General features: G+C 40.5%; 4 protein-coding genes across 4 annotated transcripts; 1 reads left to right on the plus strand and 3 right to left on the minus strand.

The window, feature by feature from the left end:
• Positions 1–239: 239 nt before the first annotated feature.
• LOC308160502 (ATP-dependent RNA helicase DDX19A-like) lies at positions 240–3,090 on the minus strand (the record flags this gene model as incomplete). The annotated part of the gene is made up of 9 exons (XM_080534415.1): positions 2,960–3,090; positions 2,745–2,837; positions 2,298–2,400; positions 1,959–2,073; positions 1,533–1,710; positions 1,055–1,292; positions 742–904; positions 406–597; positions 240–301 (listed from the first exon to the last, which is right to left on the minus strand). Exons 2-9 carry the CDS (start codon positions 2,804–2,806, stop codon positions 240–242), a joined length of 1,113 nt encoding a protein of 370 aa, XP_080390541.1. The 5' UTR covers positions 2,807–2,837; positions 2,960–3,090.
• A 5,371-nt stretch (positions 3,091–8,461) lies between these two features.
• On the minus strand, positions 8,462–11,312 carry LOC308160503 (ATP-dependent RNA helicase DDX19A-like; the record flags this gene model as incomplete). Its single annotated transcript, XM_080534416.1, has 9 exons — positions 11,182–11,312; positions 10,973–11,065; positions 10,526–10,628; positions 10,178–10,292; positions 9,755–9,932; positions 9,277–9,514; positions 8,964–9,126; positions 8,628–8,819; positions 8,462–8,523 (listed from the first exon to the last, which is right to left on the minus strand). The coding sequence occupies exons 2-9, from the start codon at positions 11,032–11,034 to the stop codon at positions 8,462–8,464; spliced, it is 1,113 nt and encodes a 370-aa protein (XP_080390542.1). The 5' UTR covers positions 11,035–11,065; positions 11,182–11,312.
• A 3,527-nt stretch (positions 11,313–14,839) lies between these two features.
• On the plus strand, positions 14,840–15,622 carry LOC308160505 (UBX domain-containing protein 10-like; the record flags this gene model as incomplete). The annotated part of the gene is made up of 1 exon (XM_080534418.1): positions 14,840–15,622. The coding sequence occupies one exon, from the start codon at positions 14,840–14,842 to the stop codon at positions 15,620–15,622; it is 783 nt and encodes a 260-aa protein (XP_080390544.1).
• Positions 15,623–16,324: 702 nt separating this feature from the next.
• Positions 16,325–19,165, minus strand: LOC308160506 (ATP-dependent RNA helicase DDX19A-like; the record flags this gene model as incomplete). Its single annotated transcript, XM_080534419.1, has 9 exons — positions 19,035–19,165; positions 18,823–18,915; positions 18,376–18,478; positions 18,034–18,148; positions 17,608–17,785; positions 17,130–17,367; positions 16,817–16,979; positions 16,491–16,682; positions 16,325–16,386 (listed from the first exon to the last, which is right to left on the minus strand). Exons 2-9 carry the CDS (start codon positions 18,882–18,884, stop codon positions 16,325–16,327), a joined length of 1,113 nt encoding a protein of 370 aa, XP_080390545.1. The 5' UTR covers positions 18,885–18,915; positions 19,035–19,165.
• Between the last annotated feature and the right edge of the window lie 907 nt (positions 19,166–20,072).

Below are 20,072 nucleotides of genomic sequence, written 5' to 3' on the forward strand. Positions count from 1 at the left end.
TACCGCTGGACAATACAAAGAAAAGCCTACCATTAGCAAAGAACTATAAAACAAAAAAGTGCAGAATGTAAGTGAATAGTTTCAGGAGCCAATAACTCCCTTCGACTAGTTTAGTTCAAGCACGGTCCAAAATATTGCATATTCACTGTGGTACAACAAAACAATATAGTATTTTGGTCAATAAAGCATATAATCCTCATAAATAATGAAATTATGAGTGTTTCATGTTTGGAGCCACTTCAGCTGTGATTTTTCTCGAATTGCTCAAGATCCTCAGCGTCAAGCTTCTCTATTTTCTTGTCTATGGAGGGGGAAAAGTGTAAACAGTTAGTGTGAACCCTGTCTTTTGGATGCATCAATATGTCAAATCTTGAGTGCTCAATCTAGACAAAGAAACAAACATACTGAAATGTTTTTCGATTCTGTTGAGAATCTTCATGCTGTGTTTGCTGTCAACCATGTTGACTGCAAGCCCCCTCTTGCCAAAACGTCCCGTGCGACCAATCCGGTGAAGGTATGTCTCATTGTCAGGGTTCCCGTCTTTGTCCACAGGAAGGTCAAAGTTGATCACCATGGACACTTGTTCCACATCAATGCCTGCATTATAAATAAAATAAATGCAAAAATAAAACAAAACATGAAAACTCTTCAAAGTTTAAGTAAGTGAACACAAAACAATAATCTTCCTAACTGAAATGGTTACATTAATATGACTTTCAAATGTTAGCATTTTGTAATTACCTCTGGCGCATACATTAGTAGTCACCAGAACTTTCTCCTTGCCCTCCCTGAAGCGTTCGATGACAGCAGCTCTCTGCTCCACTGTCATCTCCCCACTCAGGAGTGCCACCTGGTGGCCCTCTTTGGACAGTGCTGCTGACAGCCAACTAGCAGTCTTTCGAGTCTGAAGAGGAGGCAAAGGTCTTCTCTTTGTTACGACACTCAATCAAAAAGTCCACACAGATGAGACTCAACCTAATTGTGCATTATACCTTTCAAATAAACATAATAATTTCAAGAGATACATGTAACTTAGGATAGGATGAGGACTCACACGGCAGAAGATCATAGCCTGTGCAATAGTGATGACTCCGTATATATTACAGAGTGCTGAGAACTTCTCCTCCTCATTGTTGCATAGCATGTAGTACTGCTGGATGGTGTCCAGGGTCTCCTCCTCACGCTTCAGCTTGATGGTGTTGGGGTCTGGCACAACCCTCTCAGCAAACTTCCGAACTGAATCCTCGAATGTGGCCGAGAACAGCAGCATCTGACATTCTTTTGGCAACATTCTGCATGGATGGAGTAATAGACATACTTGGACACAGGAGGACAAACAAAGCTAGAGATAGCTAACTGTCTGGGTTTGGGTAGCAACAGAGAAAGCTGTAAACACCCTCCTATAGTGTAAAAAGAACAATCCAACTGCAGGTGTCTGTCATCAGAGTGAATGTGATTCATGTAACCTACTAGTTGGGTAAGAGTAATGACAAAGTTTAGTTTTTATTATGTTTATTTCAAGGGGAGCTCACCTTTGCATCCGAATGCTTTGGTCCTGATAGCCCTGTGTGGCGATCATGACATCTGCCTCATCCAAGACAAAGATTTTGATCTTCTTGGGGTCAATGAACTTCAGCTTGAGGCACCAGTCCAGGACTGTGCCAGGTGTTCCGATGATGATCTGCTCCTGAATCTTGGTCCCCCGCTCCACTGCGTAGAGTAGGACACGGAGCCACATAACAGGCATCTTTCAAGCATTTAAATTCTACAATACAGCATGTTGTGAAAAATTGCATATTTGTGTCATTCTCATGTTTTCTGGGTTAGAGAACACCTGCACTAATTACAATCATTACCCAGATTTTGAAGCAGTTTCTTACAGCAACATTGGAAAGCATATGCCAGAAAAATTATAAATCAACATTTAATGTGAAGGAATAAAAATCTTTGACACTTACATGTATGGCCGCGAATGGCGTATGCTAATTTGACCTCAGGATAGAATTTCCCCATCTGTTCAATGACTTTACCAGTCTGCAAAGCTAGCTCGTATGTTGGGGAAATGCAAAGACACTAAGGGGGGGCAAAAAAATATGTATTTCAGTTTGGCTCACTTAACCAGAAGCTACTGTACCTAATGTTTCTCTTTACCGTATACTCTGCAGCTAATCAACAACAACAACAACAACATCCCCCATCATAAATCCTCTGTATAACAAAGTCTGGACCTGTGGGTGACCTATGCAGAGGTCTAACGGCTAAAGCTAAGCCCCATATGAGTGGAGATGTTCACTTACCTGAGTCCATTTCTTAGCTGGGTCAACATGGCTGAGCATGGCCAGCACGAAGGCAGCGGTTTTACCTGTGCCGGACTGTGATTGCGCAATCAGGTTCTGAGGTCTGGAACCAAAGGGAACATACACGCTGAAGAGAGAATAATTGGGGACTATCGGGTCGGCATGTGACAAAAGTAGATCATTTTACTGAATTTAGTGTGAAAGCAAACAAGCCAGTGATGGTATACGTGAGTAGAACTAATTTGAGATTAATATTAGGCTAAACAAAGGTTTGATTATTCAACTATTGCTCTAGGGCTTATAAACAGTATCAATAAATAAATCAATACCTTTATTGTCCCCAAAGAGACATTTGTACGGATGAATTACTTTGTTGATCAATATCACATTGAGGCTAAACACTAACATTTAGCTCAATAAAAATGTATAAATAAATGAGGTACTCACGGCTCTGCCAGCATCATGGGCAAGGCATTCTCCTGGATTTTAGAGGGTCTGTTGAAGCCCATGGCATACACTCCCTGAAGCAGCTGAGGTTTCCTATCTCACACACACACCACCACCACCACCAACAACAACAACAACAACAACAATATTAACAACAACAACAACAACAACAAACATACAAGTCTAAATTGAATTGATACCATGGGAGGACTTACAGTCTCAACTCTTCAAATGTCTTGACCGAGTAAAGAGGGGAGTTAGGATCTCTCTGAAGAACCTCTACTTGGTTGGTGGTGTTCACCAGATTGCTGCGTATCAGCTTGTTCAACAACGACTGGGCTGATCGATCCTCTGTAAGACAAGATGAAAACCGTGACAAACCTGCTAGATACTAGATACTGTATAAACCCAGAGAATTCACACCTTTATCTTCGTCGTCTGCCTTGTTACCATTTTCCACTTGTCCTACTTTTGCAGTGCCTGGAGGAACTAAAACAACAAAACTGTCACCTAACACATCAATGACAGTGGCATATTAATGCAGTGGAGTAGTTTTTAAACCCATGTTAACTGTTATTAGTTCTTCATAACAAAATCCCTGGTTTTACCATTTGATTCCTTCCTTGATGCAGCATCACCTCTATCTCTTATCCCCAAGGAGCCAAACTGAACAAAGAAATAAACACGTTTTGTTTTTTGGGCAGTTCTTATTCACTGATCAATCTTTTGCAACCACGTGTATGGAGCTATTTTAGTGTCAGCAGAAATTGAATTGTATTTGACAGATTGAATTGAATATGAGCACAAATTGAATTGTATTTCACAGATCTGAATTGTATTTGACAGATTGAATTGAATCTGAGCACAAACTGAATTGTATTCGACAGATTGAATTGTATTCAATTCAGTTTTCATTATTTTCATTCAGTTTTCAAATTCAGTTTCTCTAAATACAATTCGTTTTTTCTCAAAATACAATTCAGTTCTCTAAATCGGTGCTCTATTATTCTACCTAGCCCAGAGTCCCCGGATGAGTGCCTCTAAAACTGAACTCGTATTTTGAGAAAAACTGAATTGTATTTTGAGTAAAACTGAATTGTATTTAGAGAATTGAATTGTATTTTGAGAAAAAACGAATTGTATTTAGAGAAACTGAATTTGAAAACGGAATGACAATAATGAAAACTGAATTGAATACAATTCAATCTGTCGAATACAATTCAGTTTGTGCTCATATTCAATTCAATCTGTCAAATACAATTCAATTTCTGCTGGCACTAAATTAGCTCCATACACGTGTTACTGAGGTGCCACATCTACTAATGGAACAGTATCTAAAATGCAAATGCAGTTTTGGCATGACATGCGTCAATACAGCTAATAGCCAACAGTAGACATGTATAACAGCAAAGACCTGTTGTTGGACATCGGATCAGTCACATGATCATCAGCCCATGATGGGAACAGTAGCTTAGCAAGGTGGCTAGCTAACTAGCAAGCTAGCAGATGAAGTGTGATGGTTTTCGCCACCATGCATGTCAATCGACCAGAGAGGAACAAGGCAAGCTAAAAGTTACAAAAACAACCTACTAAATTAAACTTACAGATTCAGTCGTATCCTCCTGCTCATCAACTGCCAACGCCCAAGGGTAAGTAGCCATAATGTGTTGTTGGGAGTGTATGTTACTCTTGTCTAACGGGACTAATGTTTCAGAAGTTTTAATTTGGGCGTCGAAAGCGATATGCTCTGTGTGACGCCTCCCACTCTGCCTGCATATTGGCTGTGGCTGGAGCCTGGGCAGAGTGGGTGGGTCGTTAGGTTGAGTGGTGTCACCTGGGTTTGGGGAGCTGGGGATATATATATGAGAGGGGTGTCCTCAGCTCTCTCTCTCTCTTCCTTATGATTTGGGTTCTGTTGGTAAGGTCTCTGGGTACCTGGTTTTTGGGGCCTTTTAGTTTTACACTACATATGTTCATACACCTTACACATACAACATACATTCTACAACCATTCACTCATGGCATACACTACTGATTCTTATCCATAATCATATACATGTTATTTAGTTTATTTTGGTTCATTTAAGTAAATACAACTTTAATTGTATCATTTAAACGCATGTGTGGACTCCCTTATTTGTTACTACCTTCGGGTGTGTAACAAATTGGGGGCTCGTCCTTTTGTGTTGGACCTTTTTATGGTTTGCTTGGTTTGTTGATTGATTCTTACTGGCAATTTTGGTTTGGGTTACTGTGAGAGCTGTTTGGCTCTCTTTGGTTTTGGTTTGCTGTTTGGTTAATTGATTGGTTAATCAGTAGGTTAATTGGTTGCCAGTGTTGGGAGTTTTCACATGTGTTCATTTGTTCTCCTCTGTTTGTTTTGTTGGAGTTTGGTTGTGGAAGAGTAGATTGTTTGTCCCCAGATTTCCTTTAGGTTTGAGGTTGTTGGACTGCGATACTGGGTTGGGATAGTCAGTGTACTTGGTAGGAACCGTTAAATCCCCTGTTAGGTATAGATAGGCTTGTTCCCAATAGGGGAATTTGTCTTGGGTGGTTTAGTGTGGCTGCAACCGTGGGTAGAGCATTTGTCTCAGGGGCACGTCCATGGTCCAGGAGGGGGCGCTGTTTTGCAGTGTTCTCTTCTGCCCACTGGGATTTAGTGCATAAATACCTCCCACCAGTAGCGGCACGAAGACTAGGGTTTGAGTTAGTTAGTTAGGTAGTTATTTTTAAGTTAGGGCTGGGGAAGTTCCAGGTAAAGTGGGTTGTCTGTCTTATACTTGGTTATCGCAGTTTGATGGTCTCAGTGTTAGGGTTTGTGATTTAGTTTTTTTTTTTCTTTGGTTGCATAGGTTACTATGGCCTCAATTATAGAGGAGTTTGTGAGGTCCCCATCAGTAGAACTATTGGATCGGTGTACTAAGGACCAGTTGTTGTCGATTGCGGAACATTATGAGATTGAAATTCCTAGTAAAAGATTAAAGGAAGATGTCATGGCCAGTTTAAAATCTGGGTTGGTAGTGGGAGGTGTTCTCAAACCAACGGAGGAAGTTCAGTCTGGTGTGTTCACTACGTTTACGTTTGAACAACAGAAAGAGCTTTTGATTTTGAAGCAAACACATACGCAGACACAGTTGGAGCTTGAAAAAATCAAACAAAGGACTGAGCTTGCTAAAGTAGATTTAGTACACGAGAGACTACGTATGATCAGCGAGGGTAGGCTGCCCAGGTCATCGGAGGATGGGGTCGACCTGTTGGGGGCAGCTACAGAGAGTGATTTAACGAGACGGTTGCGTCTGCTTCCACCATTTAATGAAGATGACCTAGATACATTATTTTTATTATTCGAGCTTTTGGCGGACGGTAGAAACTGGCCTGATGAGGATCGTGCAATACTGTTACAATGTGTGTTTACCGGTAAAGCCCAGAAAGCTTACTCTGCGTTGGGTCCCGCTGATTGTAAATGTTACGAACGTATTAAATCAGCGGTGCTTAGAGCCTATGAGCTGGTACCGGAAGCATATAGACAGCGGTTCCGAACATGGACAAAGGGAGATAAGCAGTCTCACGTTGAGTTTGCACGTGATCTGGTTATCCCGTTTGCCCGGTGGTGTTCGGCATCTGGGGTGGAAACTTTTGAACAACTGTGTGACCTGATGGTATTGGAACAGTTTAAGAACTCGTTACCTAATGGTGTGGCAACTTATATTACAGAGCGGAAGGCGAAGACGGCGAGTGACGCAGCCGTCCTGGCCGATGAATATGTGGTGATTCGCAAAGGTAATTGTAGTGGGCCAGGTACGGAGAGAGTTCGAAGGGAGTTCTTCTCCTCGTCCGAATTTTTACTCTGATGTGAATGTTGACGGCGCACTGTGTCACTATTGCAAAGTGGTTGGTCATTGGGTACGGGAATGTCCAGTATTAAAAGCAAAAAATAGATTCCCTAACACACAGGTGAAACCGGCGTTACTGGCCAATTCATTCGATCCAGTGGCGTTGCCGTCGGTACCGTGTACGGTACGGTACTACGGTGCCGTCTCCACCTTTTGGCGCGCGAGCCGGGTTGTCAAGGGAACGCAGCTGCGTTGGTTACGTCACTTCACAGACGCTGAGATACATTCCGCTTGAATATTGAAACGAAAATTGATAATTAGCTGTTTTTCCTCTAAATGCAAGCAAGGTATGCGGGATGTTTCAGTTTGTTAGAGTTCTTATCTTGCAAGATTGGTATTTTTATTGGCAAAAATGTTCAGTTTAGCTGGCTGTTTTAACCACGAATCAACAACAAGTGAGGATCAGAGGGGTAACTACTGTACTAGCTAGCATGGCTCTAGACTAGCCAAGGATGTAATAAGATACTCATAATAATGTCATCGTATTACATTCCTTGGCTTTAGCCAACAACTCTGTCAACAGCTGTAAAGTAACGTCAGCATGACATCTTGGGCATCATTGCTGGCCATTAGTGGCAACTTGACTATATTCGATGCTTTTTGCTTTTCTGAATTTTGCTTTTCTGCTTTTCTGAATCCAGAATCCAGAATTCCAGAATAATTTCTAAACAGTTGGGTCTTTTTGATGAATTATAAGGTTTGATTTGATTTAAAGAAGTAAGTGTGACTCACTGACCAGGTCTGAAATAATGTCACAGGTAAACCCATCCCCACCCAAATCTGACTCAATCAACAGTGGGAATGTGTGTTTTGCCTAATTAATCATTTTAACTGTACTACCACAGTATCTCAGGGTTTAGTTGACATTTGATCACCAATATCACTAAGCTTTTTACTTGAATATTACTGTTCTGTAAGCATTTCCCACTGTACTGTACTATAGGTTGGTATCAAATAGGTCTACATTCTCTTTTCGCTTTTTTTGTGGTAAATAATAACTAAACCTGTTGTCTCTGTTATTTCTTTTTATTGAAACCAACAAAGGGTAAAGAAAACTATACAAGAGGCAGAGATAGTAGTCAATCTTTATTATAACAAGTACCATTAGCAAAGTACCATTAGCAAAGAACTATCAAATGCAGAATAATGTCTACTGTTTAAATCAACACGTTTTACAATGTGCTTCAATAATAATTGTTTCAAATCACAAGAGGATTGGTTTGTTCTTTCAAAAAGATGAAATGTCAATTCAGAACGTAAATGTGTATGGTTTGAGGATTATTTTGTATTTGTATTTTGCCTATGTTAAATGAAGAGATTGCAATATCATTTAGCATTGCCACACATGTATTGCTTTAGTGATAAGCTATAACTGATTGTTATAAAATGTGAGCAACAACATAACCTATTTCTGTGTAATAATATGCATATTAAACCAAGTGTATTCATACTTCTAATCCTTATTTGAGGGTGACAATTCAGTTTGAAGGTACTGTAATGTTACCTCTGGTCTGATTTGAGGAGAGAACTCCATCTAGCATTGCGGTCTCTAGTGCCACCTACTGGAACTAACAATGCATAGGGCTACCGCTGGACAATACAAAGAAAAGCCTACCATTAGCAAAGAACTATAAAACAAAAAAGTGCAGAATGTAAGTGAATAGTTTCAGGAGCCAATAACTCCCTTCGACTAGTTTAGTTCAAGCACGGTCCAAAATATTGCATATTCACTGTGGTACAACAAAACAATATAGTATTTTGGTCAATAAAGCATATAATCCTCATAAATAATGAAATTATGAGTGTTTCATGTTTGGAGCCACTTCAGCTGTGATTTTTCTCGAATTGCTCAAGATCCTCAGCGTCAAGCTTCTCTATTTTCTTGTCTATGGAGGGGGAAAAGTGTAAACAGTTAGTGTGAACCCTGTCTTTTGGATGCATCAATATGTCAAATCTTGAGTGCTCAATCTAGACAAAGAAACAAACATACTGAAATGTTTTTCGATTCTGTTGAGAATCTTCATGCTGTGTTTGCTGTCAACCATGTTGACTGCAAGCCCCCTCTTGCCAAAACGTCCCGTGCGACCAATCCGGTGAAGGTATGTCTCATTGTCAGGGTTCCCGTCTTTGTCCACAGGAAGGTCAAAGTTGATCACCATGGACACTTGTTCCACATCAATGCCTGCATTATAAATAAAATAAATGCAAAAATAAAACAAAACATGAAAACTCTTCAAAGTTTAAGTAAGTGAACACAAAACAATAATCTTCCTAACTGAAATGGTTACATTAATATGACTTTCAAATGTTAGCATTTTGTAATTACCTCTCACGCATACATTAGTAGTCACCAGAACTTTCTCCTTGCCCTCCCTGAAGCGTTCGATGACAGCAGCTCTCTGCTCCACTGTCATCTCCCCACTCAGGAGTGCCACCTGGTGGCCCTCTTTGGACAGTGCTGCTGAGAGCCAACCAGCAGTCTTTCGAGTCTGAAGAGAAGGCAAAGGTCTTCTCTTTGTTACGACAGTCAATCAAAAAGTCCACACAGATGAGACTCAACCTAATTGTGCATTATACCTATCAAATAAACATAATAATTTCAAGAGATACATGTAACTTAGGATAGGATGAGGACTCACGCGGCAGAAGATCATAGCCCGTGCAATAGTGATGACTCCGTATATATTACAGAGTGCTGAGAACTTCTCCTCCTCATTGTTGCATAGCATGTAGTACTGCTTGATGGTGTCCAGGGTCTCCTCCTCACGCTTCAGCTTGATGGTGTTGGGGTTTGGCACAACCCTCTCAGCAAACTTCCAAACTGAGTCCTCGAATGTGGCCGAGAACAGCAGCATCTGACATTCTTTTGGCAACATTCTGCATGGATGGAGTAATAGACATACTTGGACACAGGAGGACAAACAAAGCTAGAGATAGCTAACTGTCTGGGTTTGGGTAGCAACAGAGAAAGCTGTAAACACCCTCCTATAGTGTAAAAAGAACAATCCAACTGCAGGTGTCTGTCATCAGAGTGAATGTGATTCATGTAACCTACTAGTTGGGTAAGAGTAATGACAAAGTTTAGTTTTTATTATGTTTATTTCAAGGGGAGCTCACCTTTGCATCTGAATGCTTTGGTCCTGATAGCCCTGTGTGGCGATCATGACATCTGCCTCATCCAAGACAAAGATTTTGATCTTCTTGGGGTCAATGAACTTCAGCTTGAGGCACCAGTCCAGGACTGTGCCAGGTGTTCCGATGATGATCTGCTCCTGAATCTTGGTCCCCCGCTCCACTGCGTATAGGACACGGAGCCACATAACAGGCAGCTTTCAAGCATTTAAATTCTACAATACAGCATGTTGTGAAAAATTGCATATTTGTGTCATTCTCATGTTTTCTGGGTTAGAGAACACCTGCACTAATTACAATCATTACCCAGATTTTGAAGCAGTTTCTTACAGCAACATTGGAAAGCATATGCCAGAAAAATTATAAATCAACATTTAATGTGAAGGAATAAAAATCTTTGACACTTACATTTATGGCCGCGAATGGCGTATGCTAATTTGACCTCAGGATAGAATTTCCCCATCTGTTCAATGACTTTACCAGTCTGCAAAGCTAGCTCGTATGTTGGGGAAATGCAAAGACACTAAGGGGGGGCAAAAAAATATGTATTTCAGTTTGGCTCACTTAACCAGAAGCTACTGTACCTAATGTTTCTCTTTACCGTATACTCTGCAGCTAATCAACAACAACAACAACAACAACAACAACATCCCCCATCATAAATCCTCTGTATAACAAAGTCTGGACCTGTGGGTGACCTATGCAGAGGTCTAACGGCTAAAGCTAAGCCCCATATGAGTGGAGATGTTCACTTACCTGAGTCCATTTCTTAGCTGGGTCAACATGGCTGAGCATGGCCAGCACGAAGGCAGCGGTTTTACCTGTGCCGGACTGTGATTGCGCAATCAGGTTCTGAGGTCTGGAACCAAAGGGAACATACACGCTGAAGAGAGAATAATTGGGGACTATCGGGTCGGCATGTGACAAAAGTAGATCATTTTACTGAATTTAGTGTGAAAGCAAACAAGCCAGTGATGGTATACGTGAGTAGAACTAATTTGAGATTAATATTAGGCTAAACAAAGGTTTGATTATTCAACTATTGCTCTAGGGCTTATAAACAGTATCAATAAATAAATCAATACCTTTATTGTCTCCAAAGAGACATTTGTACGGATGAATTACTTTGTTGATCAATATCACATTGAGGCTAAACACTAACATTTAGCTCAATAAAAATGTATAAATAAATGAGGTACTCACGGCTCTGCCAGCATCATGGGCAAGGCATTCTCCTGGATTTTAGAGGGTCTGTTGAAGCCCATGGCATACACTCCCTGAAGCAGCTGAGGTTTCCTATCTCACACACACACCACCAACAACAACAACAACAACGACAACAACAATATTAACAACAACAACAACAACAAACATACAAGTCTAAGTTGAATTGATACCTTGGGAGGACTTACAGTCCCAACTCTTCAAATGTCTTGACCGGGTAAAGAGGGGAGTTAGGATCTCTCTGAAGAACCTCTACTTGGTTGGTGGTGTTCACCAGATTGCTGCGTATCAGCTTGTTCAAGAACGACTGGGCTGATCGATCCTCTGTAAGACAAGATGAAAACCGTGACAAACCTGCTAGATACTAGATACTGTATAAACCCAGAGAATTCACACCTTTATCTTTGTCGTCTGCCTTGTTACCATTTTCCACTTGTCCTACTTTTGCAGTGCCTGGAGGAACTAAAACAACAAAACTGTCACCTAACACATCAATGACAGTGGCATATTAATGCAGTGGAGTAGTTTTTAAACCCATGTTAACTGTTATTAGTTCTTCATAACAAAATCCCTGGTTTTACCATTTGATTCCTTCCTTGATGCAGCATCACCTCTATCTCTTATCCCCAAGGAGCCAAACTGAACAAAGAAATAAACACGTTTTGTTTGAATTAGAAGTATTGACAGATATGTAATCGTTCCCAGAGAGTGGGCAGTTCTTATTCACTGATCAATCTTTTGCAACCACGTGTATGGATCTATTTTAGTGTCAGCAGAAATTGAATTGTATTTGACAGATTGAATTGAATATGAGCACAAATTGAATTGTATTTCACAGATCTGAATTGTATTTGACAGATTGAATTGAATCTGAGCACAAACTGAATTGTATTCGACAGATTGAATTGTATTCAATTCAGTTTTCATTATTTTCATTCAGTTTTCAAATTCAGTTTCTCTAAATACAATTCGTTTTTTCTCAAAATACAATTCAGTTCTCTAAATACAATTCAGTTTTACTCAAAATACAATTCAGTTCTCAAAATACAATTACGTTTTTCTCAAAATACGAGTTCAGTTTTAGAGGCACTCATCCGGGGACTCTGGGCTAGGTAGAATAATGGAGCACCGATTCTAACTCCCATCCCTCCCATCCGACGTCGTTATATGGAGAAAAGTAATGAAATAGGCAATGTGTGTCCTTTCAGTCTGCCTGAGGTGTTGTAGGGGGGTATTTAGTATAACAGGCTAATGGGTTTATTGTGAGTTTACTTTGATTGTTTGTTTATTGCCTTGATCACCGTATTGAGAAGTCATATGGTTATGGGGGGTGATATTGCAAGGTAATTTAAGCACCTGCCCATGGCGGTAGTGGAGAGAGAGGGGAGCGATGTATTTTTGTTGACCGCATTATACGCATATTCTATAGGCTACGCATTGTTTGTTATTTTTCTGGTTTTGATCGCTTATGGATTATTTTTGTACGTCGCCAAGTTTGATTGTTCTATTCAATAAATGATCTCGCTACAGGCGTCATATAACCCTAACTCATATCCTGTCATATAAAAGTACCTTATTGAATCTCCAGGTAATGTATTTCTGACATCCATCACTTTTGCTGTCGTTAAGATCAGCGATCTCAAGTCTCACGCATTGGGCGTAAGACACATGCGGTGTGTGAGCGTGTGAACGACTTGAGAGCCCTGAGTTAAGATACTTTATTTTTCTGTTTGGTAGTCTGTCCAATGTGACACTTGCCCTCCTCCACCGGCCCTAGTTTTGGATCTAGCTTGCTGTTCATTATTTTCATGATAAATCGTAGCTAGCTAGCTATAACATCTTCATATACACCATACAGGCTAAATACTGATTAACAGTAATCACCCTAACCCTACTTTGGCAAATGCCCATTGAACAGATTTATTCATTATCCTATCTTAAGAAAACGAATGTAACACTCTCATCTGGGGATTTACACAGCAAATCAAATGAAGAACTACACATCCCTGATGACAGGGAGATGACGTATGACTGCTCTGATGAATCAACCCCTATTTCATCAATTTTCTCTATATAACGACGCCGATCATTGATCGGCAACGACACTATATAATAGTTTGCCTAACTGGCCATCGGATTTGGGCTCCTAATATCTAAAAAGCACTATGGTTTTCTTATTTTATCGGATTAAAGTAGCAAAGACCAGACATTTCCATTGACCGCCAGTCAAACTTCTACACTTCTATCACCCAAAAAGGGGCGTGGACATTACGGGAGAGCAAAGTACCCGGATGCGTTGCTCTTATGAATTCGGATGGGAGGGATTAGAATCGGTGCTCTATTATTCTACCTAGCCCAGAGTCCCCGGATGAGTGCCTCTAAAACTGAACTCGTATTTTGAGAAAAACTGAATTGTATTTTGAGTCAAACTGAATTGTATTTAGAGAACTGAATTGTATTTTGAGAAAAAACGAATTGTATTTTGAGAAAAAACGAATTGTATTTAGAGAAACTGAATTTGAAAACGGAATGACAATAATGAAAACTGAATTGAATACAATTCAATCTGTCGAATACAATTCAGTTTGTGCTCATATTCAATTCAATCTGTCAAATACAATTCAATTTCTGCTGGCACTAAAATAGCTCCATACACGTGTTACTGAGGTGCCACATCTACTAATGGAACAGTATCTAAAATGCAAATGCAGTTTTGGCATGACATGCGTCAATACAGCTAATAGCCAACAGTAGACATGTATAACAGCAAAGACCTGTTGTTGGACATCGGATCAGTCACATGATCATCAGCCCATGATGGGAACGGTTTGAGTGCAGCAACAGTAGCTTAGCAAGGTGGCTAGCTAACTAGCAAGCTAGCAGATGAAGTGTGATGGTTTTCGCCACCATGCATGTCAATCGACCAGAGAGGAACAAGGCAAGCTAAAAGTTACAAAAACAACCTACTAAATTAAACTTACAGATTCAGTCGTATCCTCCTGCTCATCAACTGCCAACGCCCAAGGGTAAGTAGCCATAATGTATTGTTGGGAGTGTATGTTACTCTTGTCTGTTTCAGAAGTTTTTAATTTGGGCGTCGAAAGTGATATGCTCTGTCTCCACCTTTTGGCGCGCGAGCCGGGTTGTCAAGGGAACGCAGCTGCGTTGGTTACGTCACTTCACAGACGCTGAGATACATTCCGCTTGAATATTGAAACGAAAATGGATAATTAGCTGTTTTTCCTCTAAATGCAAGCAAGGTATGCGGGATGTTTCAGTTTGTTAGAGTTCTTATCTTGCAAGATTGGTATTTTTATTGGCAAAAATGTTCAGTTTAGCTGGCTGTTTTAACCACGAATCAACAAGTGAGGATGAGAGGGGTAACTACTGTACTAGCTAGCATGGCTCTAGACTAGCCAAGGATGTAATAAGATACTCATAATAATGTCATCGTATTACATTCCTTGGCTTTAGCCAACAACTCTGTCAACAGCTGTAAAGTAACGTCAGCATGACATCTTGGGCATCATTGCTGGCCATTAGTGGCAACTTGACTATATTAGATGCTTTTTGCTTTTCTGAATTTTGCTTTTCTGCTTTTCTGAATCCAGAATCCAGAATTCCAGAATAATTTCTAAACAGTTGGGTCTTTTTGATGAATTATAAGGTTTGATTTGATTTAAAGAAGTAAGTGTGACTCACTGACCAGGTCTGAAATAATGTCACAGGTAAACCCATTTCTATTTCTCTAAATGTTTATACCCCATCTTTAGATTGAGAGGAATAATCTGGATTCTGCCTTGACAACGGCTAAAGACCTACGAGATTAGAGTTCAGAGGAGAAGCATGCATTTGACCAGGCCAGAATCCTCTAAACGGCGTAACCGTAGTAAACCCACCCACGACCTGCATATGGATGCCTCCCAAAATAGACCGGTGACCCCTATGCCTCCCAGGATGATGGGTTATGACAGGTCAGACCGCTGTCTCCGCTCCCACACTCTCCTCAGACAGAACAGCCAGCTGAGTGCAGACCAAGTCACCGATCTCCTGCAGTCTGTTCCTGCAGTACCTTCACTGTCGTTGAATAAGTACAAGCCCCTCCCCTCCATTAAGAAGAAGCCATCAAAGGATGACTCCTCGAGAGGCATGGAAGAGAAGACTTCCAAGCTCAGTCTGTCTGACAACCTCATTGTTCAGGCTCGGCGTGAACACTGTCTCTCCTCCGTGAGTCTCCAGCCAGCGTCCCGTAGCAATCCTGAGATGGATAATGTGTCTGAGGTCCACTGCACGGTCTGCCCCAAACCTCTAGACCCAGGTGTGACGATCAGAGAGACAGAGAACCCTTCTGTGTTCCCCCCTGGCAGTCAGCCAGGTTTGCTTCTTGCCATCCGAGTCCCATGTGGGAGGAGATTTCAGCAAGGCTTCCTACCTACAGACACCTTACTGACGGTGAGAGCCACTGCAGAGGCCAGATTTGGGACACTGTATGAGCATGGTATCATTGAAACTATGGATGTCCCCCGCAGGACCTTCAAAGACCTGAACCTGACTTTGGCCCAATGTGATATCTTGAACAGGTCATTACTGTGCGTCTCTCAAGAGGACAGCTCAATGGATTCTACCTAAACTCAGATGGATGACATAATCAGTCTGACATTAAACATTTTATTCTAAATTCTATTTTGCTGAATAAATATGTATATTAAACATTTATTCTTTTTTGCAATCTAGAAAATAACAATGTTTTCATTGTTCAAGACAAATCTGACTCAATCAACAGTGGGAATGTGTGTTTTGCCTAATTAATCCTTTTAACTGTACTACCACAGTATCTCAGGGTTTAGTTGACATTTGATCACCAATATCACTGTAAGCTTTTTACTTGAATATTACTGTTCTGTAAGCATTTCCCACATACTGTACTGTACTGTACTATAGGTTGGTATCAAATAGGTCTACATTCTCTTTTCGCTTTTTTTGTGGTAAATAATAACTAAACCTGTTGTCTCTGTTATTTCTTTTTATTGAAACTAACAAAGGGTAAAGAAAACTATACAAGAGGCAGAGATAGTAGTCAATCTTTATTATAACAAGTACCATTAGCAAAGAACTATAAAACAAAAAAGTGCAGAATGTAAGTGAATAGTTTCAGGAGCTACTATTTATTTGTTTCATAGCCAATAACTCCCTTCGACTAGTTTAGTTCAAGCACGGTCCAAAATATTGCATATTCACTGTGGTACAACAAAACAATATAGTATTTTGGTCAATAAAGCATATAATCCTCATAAATAATGAAATGATGAGTGTTTCATGTTTGGAGCCACTTCAATTGTAATTTTTCTCGAATTGCTCAAGATCCTCAGCGTCAAGCTTCTCTATTTTCTTGTCTATGGAGGGGGAAAAGTGTAAACAGTTAGTGTGAACCCTGTCTTTTGGATGCATCAATATGTCAAATCTTGAGTGCTCAATCTAGACAAAGAAACAAACATACTGAAATGTTTTTCGATTCTGTTGAGAATCTTCATGCTGTGTTTGCTGTCAACCATATTGACTGCAAGCCCCCTCTTGCCAAAACGTCCCGTGCGACCAATCCGGTGAAGGTATGTCTCATTGTCAGGGTTCCCGTCTTTGTCCACAGGAAGGTCAAAGTTGATCACCATGGACACTTGTTCCACATCAATGCCTGCATTATAAATAAAATAAATGCAAAAATAAAACAAAACATGAAAACTCTTCAAAGTGAACACAAAACAATAATCTTCCTAACTGAAATGGTTACATTAATATGACTTTCAAATGTTAGCATTTTGTAATTACCTCTCGCGCATACATTAGTAGTCACCAGAACTTTCTCCTTGCCCTCCCTGAAGCGTTCGATGACAGCAGCTCTCTGCTCCACTGTCATCTCCCCACTCAGGAGTGCCACCTGGTGGCCCTCTTTGGACAGTGCTGCTGACAGCCAACCAGCAGTCTTTCGAGTCTGAAGAGGAGGCAAAGGTCTTCTCTTTGTTACGACAGTCAATCAAAAAGTCCACACAGATGAGACTCAACCTAATTGTGCATTATACCTATCAAATAAACATAATAATTTCAAGAGATACATGTAACTTAGGATAGGATGAGGACTCACGCGGCAGAAGATCATAGCCTGTGCAATAGTGATGACTCTGTATATATTACAGAGTGCTGAGAACTTCTCCTCCTCATTGTTGCATAGCATGTAGTACTGCTTGATGGTGTCCAGGGTCTCCTCCTCACGCTTCAGCTTGATGGTGTTGGGGTTTGGCACAACCCTCTCAGCAAACTTCCAAACTGAGTCCTCGAATGTGGCCGAGAACAGCAGCATCTGACATTCTTTTGGCAACATTCTGCATGGATGGAGTAATAGACATACTTGGACACAGGAGGACAAACAAAGCTAGAGATAGCTAACTGTCTGGGTTTGGGTAGCAACAGAGAAAGCTGTAAACACCCTCCTATAGTGCAAAAAGAACAATCCAACTGCAGGTGTCTGTCATCAGAGTGAATGTGATTCATGTAACCTACTAGTTGGGTAAGAGTAATGACAAAGTTTAGTTTTTATTATGTTTATTTCAAGGGGAGCTCACCTTTGCATCCGAATGCTTTGGTCCTGATAGCCCTGTGTGGCGATCATGACATCTGCCTCATCCAAGACAAAGATTTTGATCTTCTTGGGGTCAATGAACTTCAGCTTGAGGCACCAGTCCAGGACTGTGCCAGGTGTTCCGATGATGATCTGCTCCTGAATCTTGGTCCCCCGCTCCACTGCGTAGAGTAGGACACAGAACCACATAACAGGCAGCTTTCAAGCATTTAAATTCTACAATACAGCATGTTGTGAAAAATTGCATATTTGTGTCATTCTCATGTTTTCTGGGTTAGAGAACACCTGCACTAATTACAATCATTACCCAGATTTTGAAGCAGTTTCTTACAGCAACATTGGAAAGCATATGCCAGAAAAATTATAAATCAACATTTAATGTGAAGGAATAAAAATCTTTGACACTTACATTTATGGCCGCGAATGGCGTATGCTAATTTGACCTCAGGATAGAATTTCCCCATCTGTTCAATGACTTTACCAGTCTGCAAAGCTAGCTCGTATGTTGGGGAAATGCAAAGACACTAAGGGGGGGCAAAAAAATATGTATTTCAGTTTGGCTCACTTAACCAGAAGCTACTGTACCTAATGTTTCTCTTTACCGTATACTCTGCAGCTAATCAACAACAACAACAACAACAACATCCCCCATCATAAATCCTCTGTATAACAAAGTCTGGACCTGTGGGTGACCTATGCAGAGGTCTAACGGCTAAAGCTAAGCCCCATATGAGTGGAGATGTTCACTTACCTGAGTCCATTTCTTAGCTGGGTCAACATGGCTGAGCATGGCCAGCACGAAGGCAGCGGTTTTACCTGTGCCGGACTGTGATTGCGCAATCAGGTTCTGAGGTCTGGAACCAAAGGGAACATACACGCTGAAGAGAGAATAATTGGGGACTATCGGGTCGGCATGTGACAAAAGTAGATCATTTTACTGAATTTAGTGTGAAAGCAAACAAGCCAGTGATGGTATACGTGAGTAGAACTAATTTGAGATTAATATTAGGCTAAACAAAGGTTTGATTATTCAACTATTGCTCTAGGGCTTATAAACAGTATCAATAAATAAATCAATACCTTTATTGTCCCCAAAGAGACATTTGTACGGATGAATTACTTTGTTGATCAATATCACATTGAGGCTAAACACTAACATTTAGCTCAATAAAAATGTATAAATAAATGAGGTACTCACGGCTCTGCCAGCATCATGGGCAAGGCATTCTCCTGGATTTTAGAGGGTCTGTTGAAGCCCATGGCATACACTCCCTGAAGCAGCTGAGGTTTCCTATCTCACACACACACCACCACCACCACCAACAACAACAACAACGACAATATTAACAACAACAACAACAACAACAAACATACAAGTCTAAATTGAATTGATACCATGGGAGGACTTACAGTCTCAACTCTTCAAATGTCTTGACCGAGTAAAGAGGGGAGTTAGGATCTCTCTGAAGAACCTCTACTTGGTTGGTGGTGTTCACCAGATTGCTGCGTATCAGCTTGTTCAACAACGACTGGGCTGATCGATCCTCTGTAAGACAAGATGAAAACCGTGACAAACCTGCTAGATACTAGATACTGTATAAACCCAGAGAATTCACACCTTTATCTTCGTCGTCTGCCTTGTTACCATTTTCCACTTGTCCTACTTTTGCAGTGCCTGGAGGAACTAAAACAACAAAACTGTCACCTAACACATCAATGACAGTGGCATATTAATGCAGTGGAGTAGTTTTTAAACCCATGTTAACTGTTATTAGTTCTTCATAACAAAATCCCTGGTTTTACCATTTGTTTCCTTCCTTGATGCAGCATCACCTCTATCTCTTATCCCCAAGGAGCCAAACTGAACAAAGAAATAAACACGTTTTGTTTGAATTAGAAGTATTGACAGATATGTAATCGTTCCCAGAGAGTGGGCAGTTCTTATTCACTGATCAATCTTTTGCAACCACGTGTATGGAGCTATTTTAGTGCCATCAGAAATTGAATTGTATTTGACAGATTGAATTGAATATGAGCACAAATTGAATTGTATTTCACAGATCTGAATTGTATTTGACAGATTGAATTGAATCTGAGCACAAACTGAATTGTATTCGACAGATTGAATTGTATTCAATTCAGTTTTCATTATTTTCATTCAGTTTTCAAATTCAGTTTCTCTAAATACAATTCGTTTTTTCTCAAAATACAATTCAGTTCTCAAAATACAATTAAGTTTTTCTCAAAATACGAGTTCAGTTTTAGAGGCACTCATCCGGGGACTCTGGGCTAGGTAGAATAATAGAGCACCGATTCTAACTCCCATCCCTCCCATCCGACGTCGTTATATGGAGAAAAGTAATGAAATAGGCAATGTGTGTCCTTTCAGTCTGCCTGAGGTGTTGTAGGGGGGTATTTAGTATAACAGGCTAATGGGTTTATTGTGAG

Source organism: Nansenia antarctica (assembly GCF_963989245.1).
Source record: "Nansenia antarctica genome assembly, chromosome: 6".
Taxonomy (NCBI): domain Eukaryota; kingdom Metazoa; phylum Chordata; class Actinopteri; order Argentiniformes; family Microstomatidae; genus Nansenia; species Nansenia antarctica.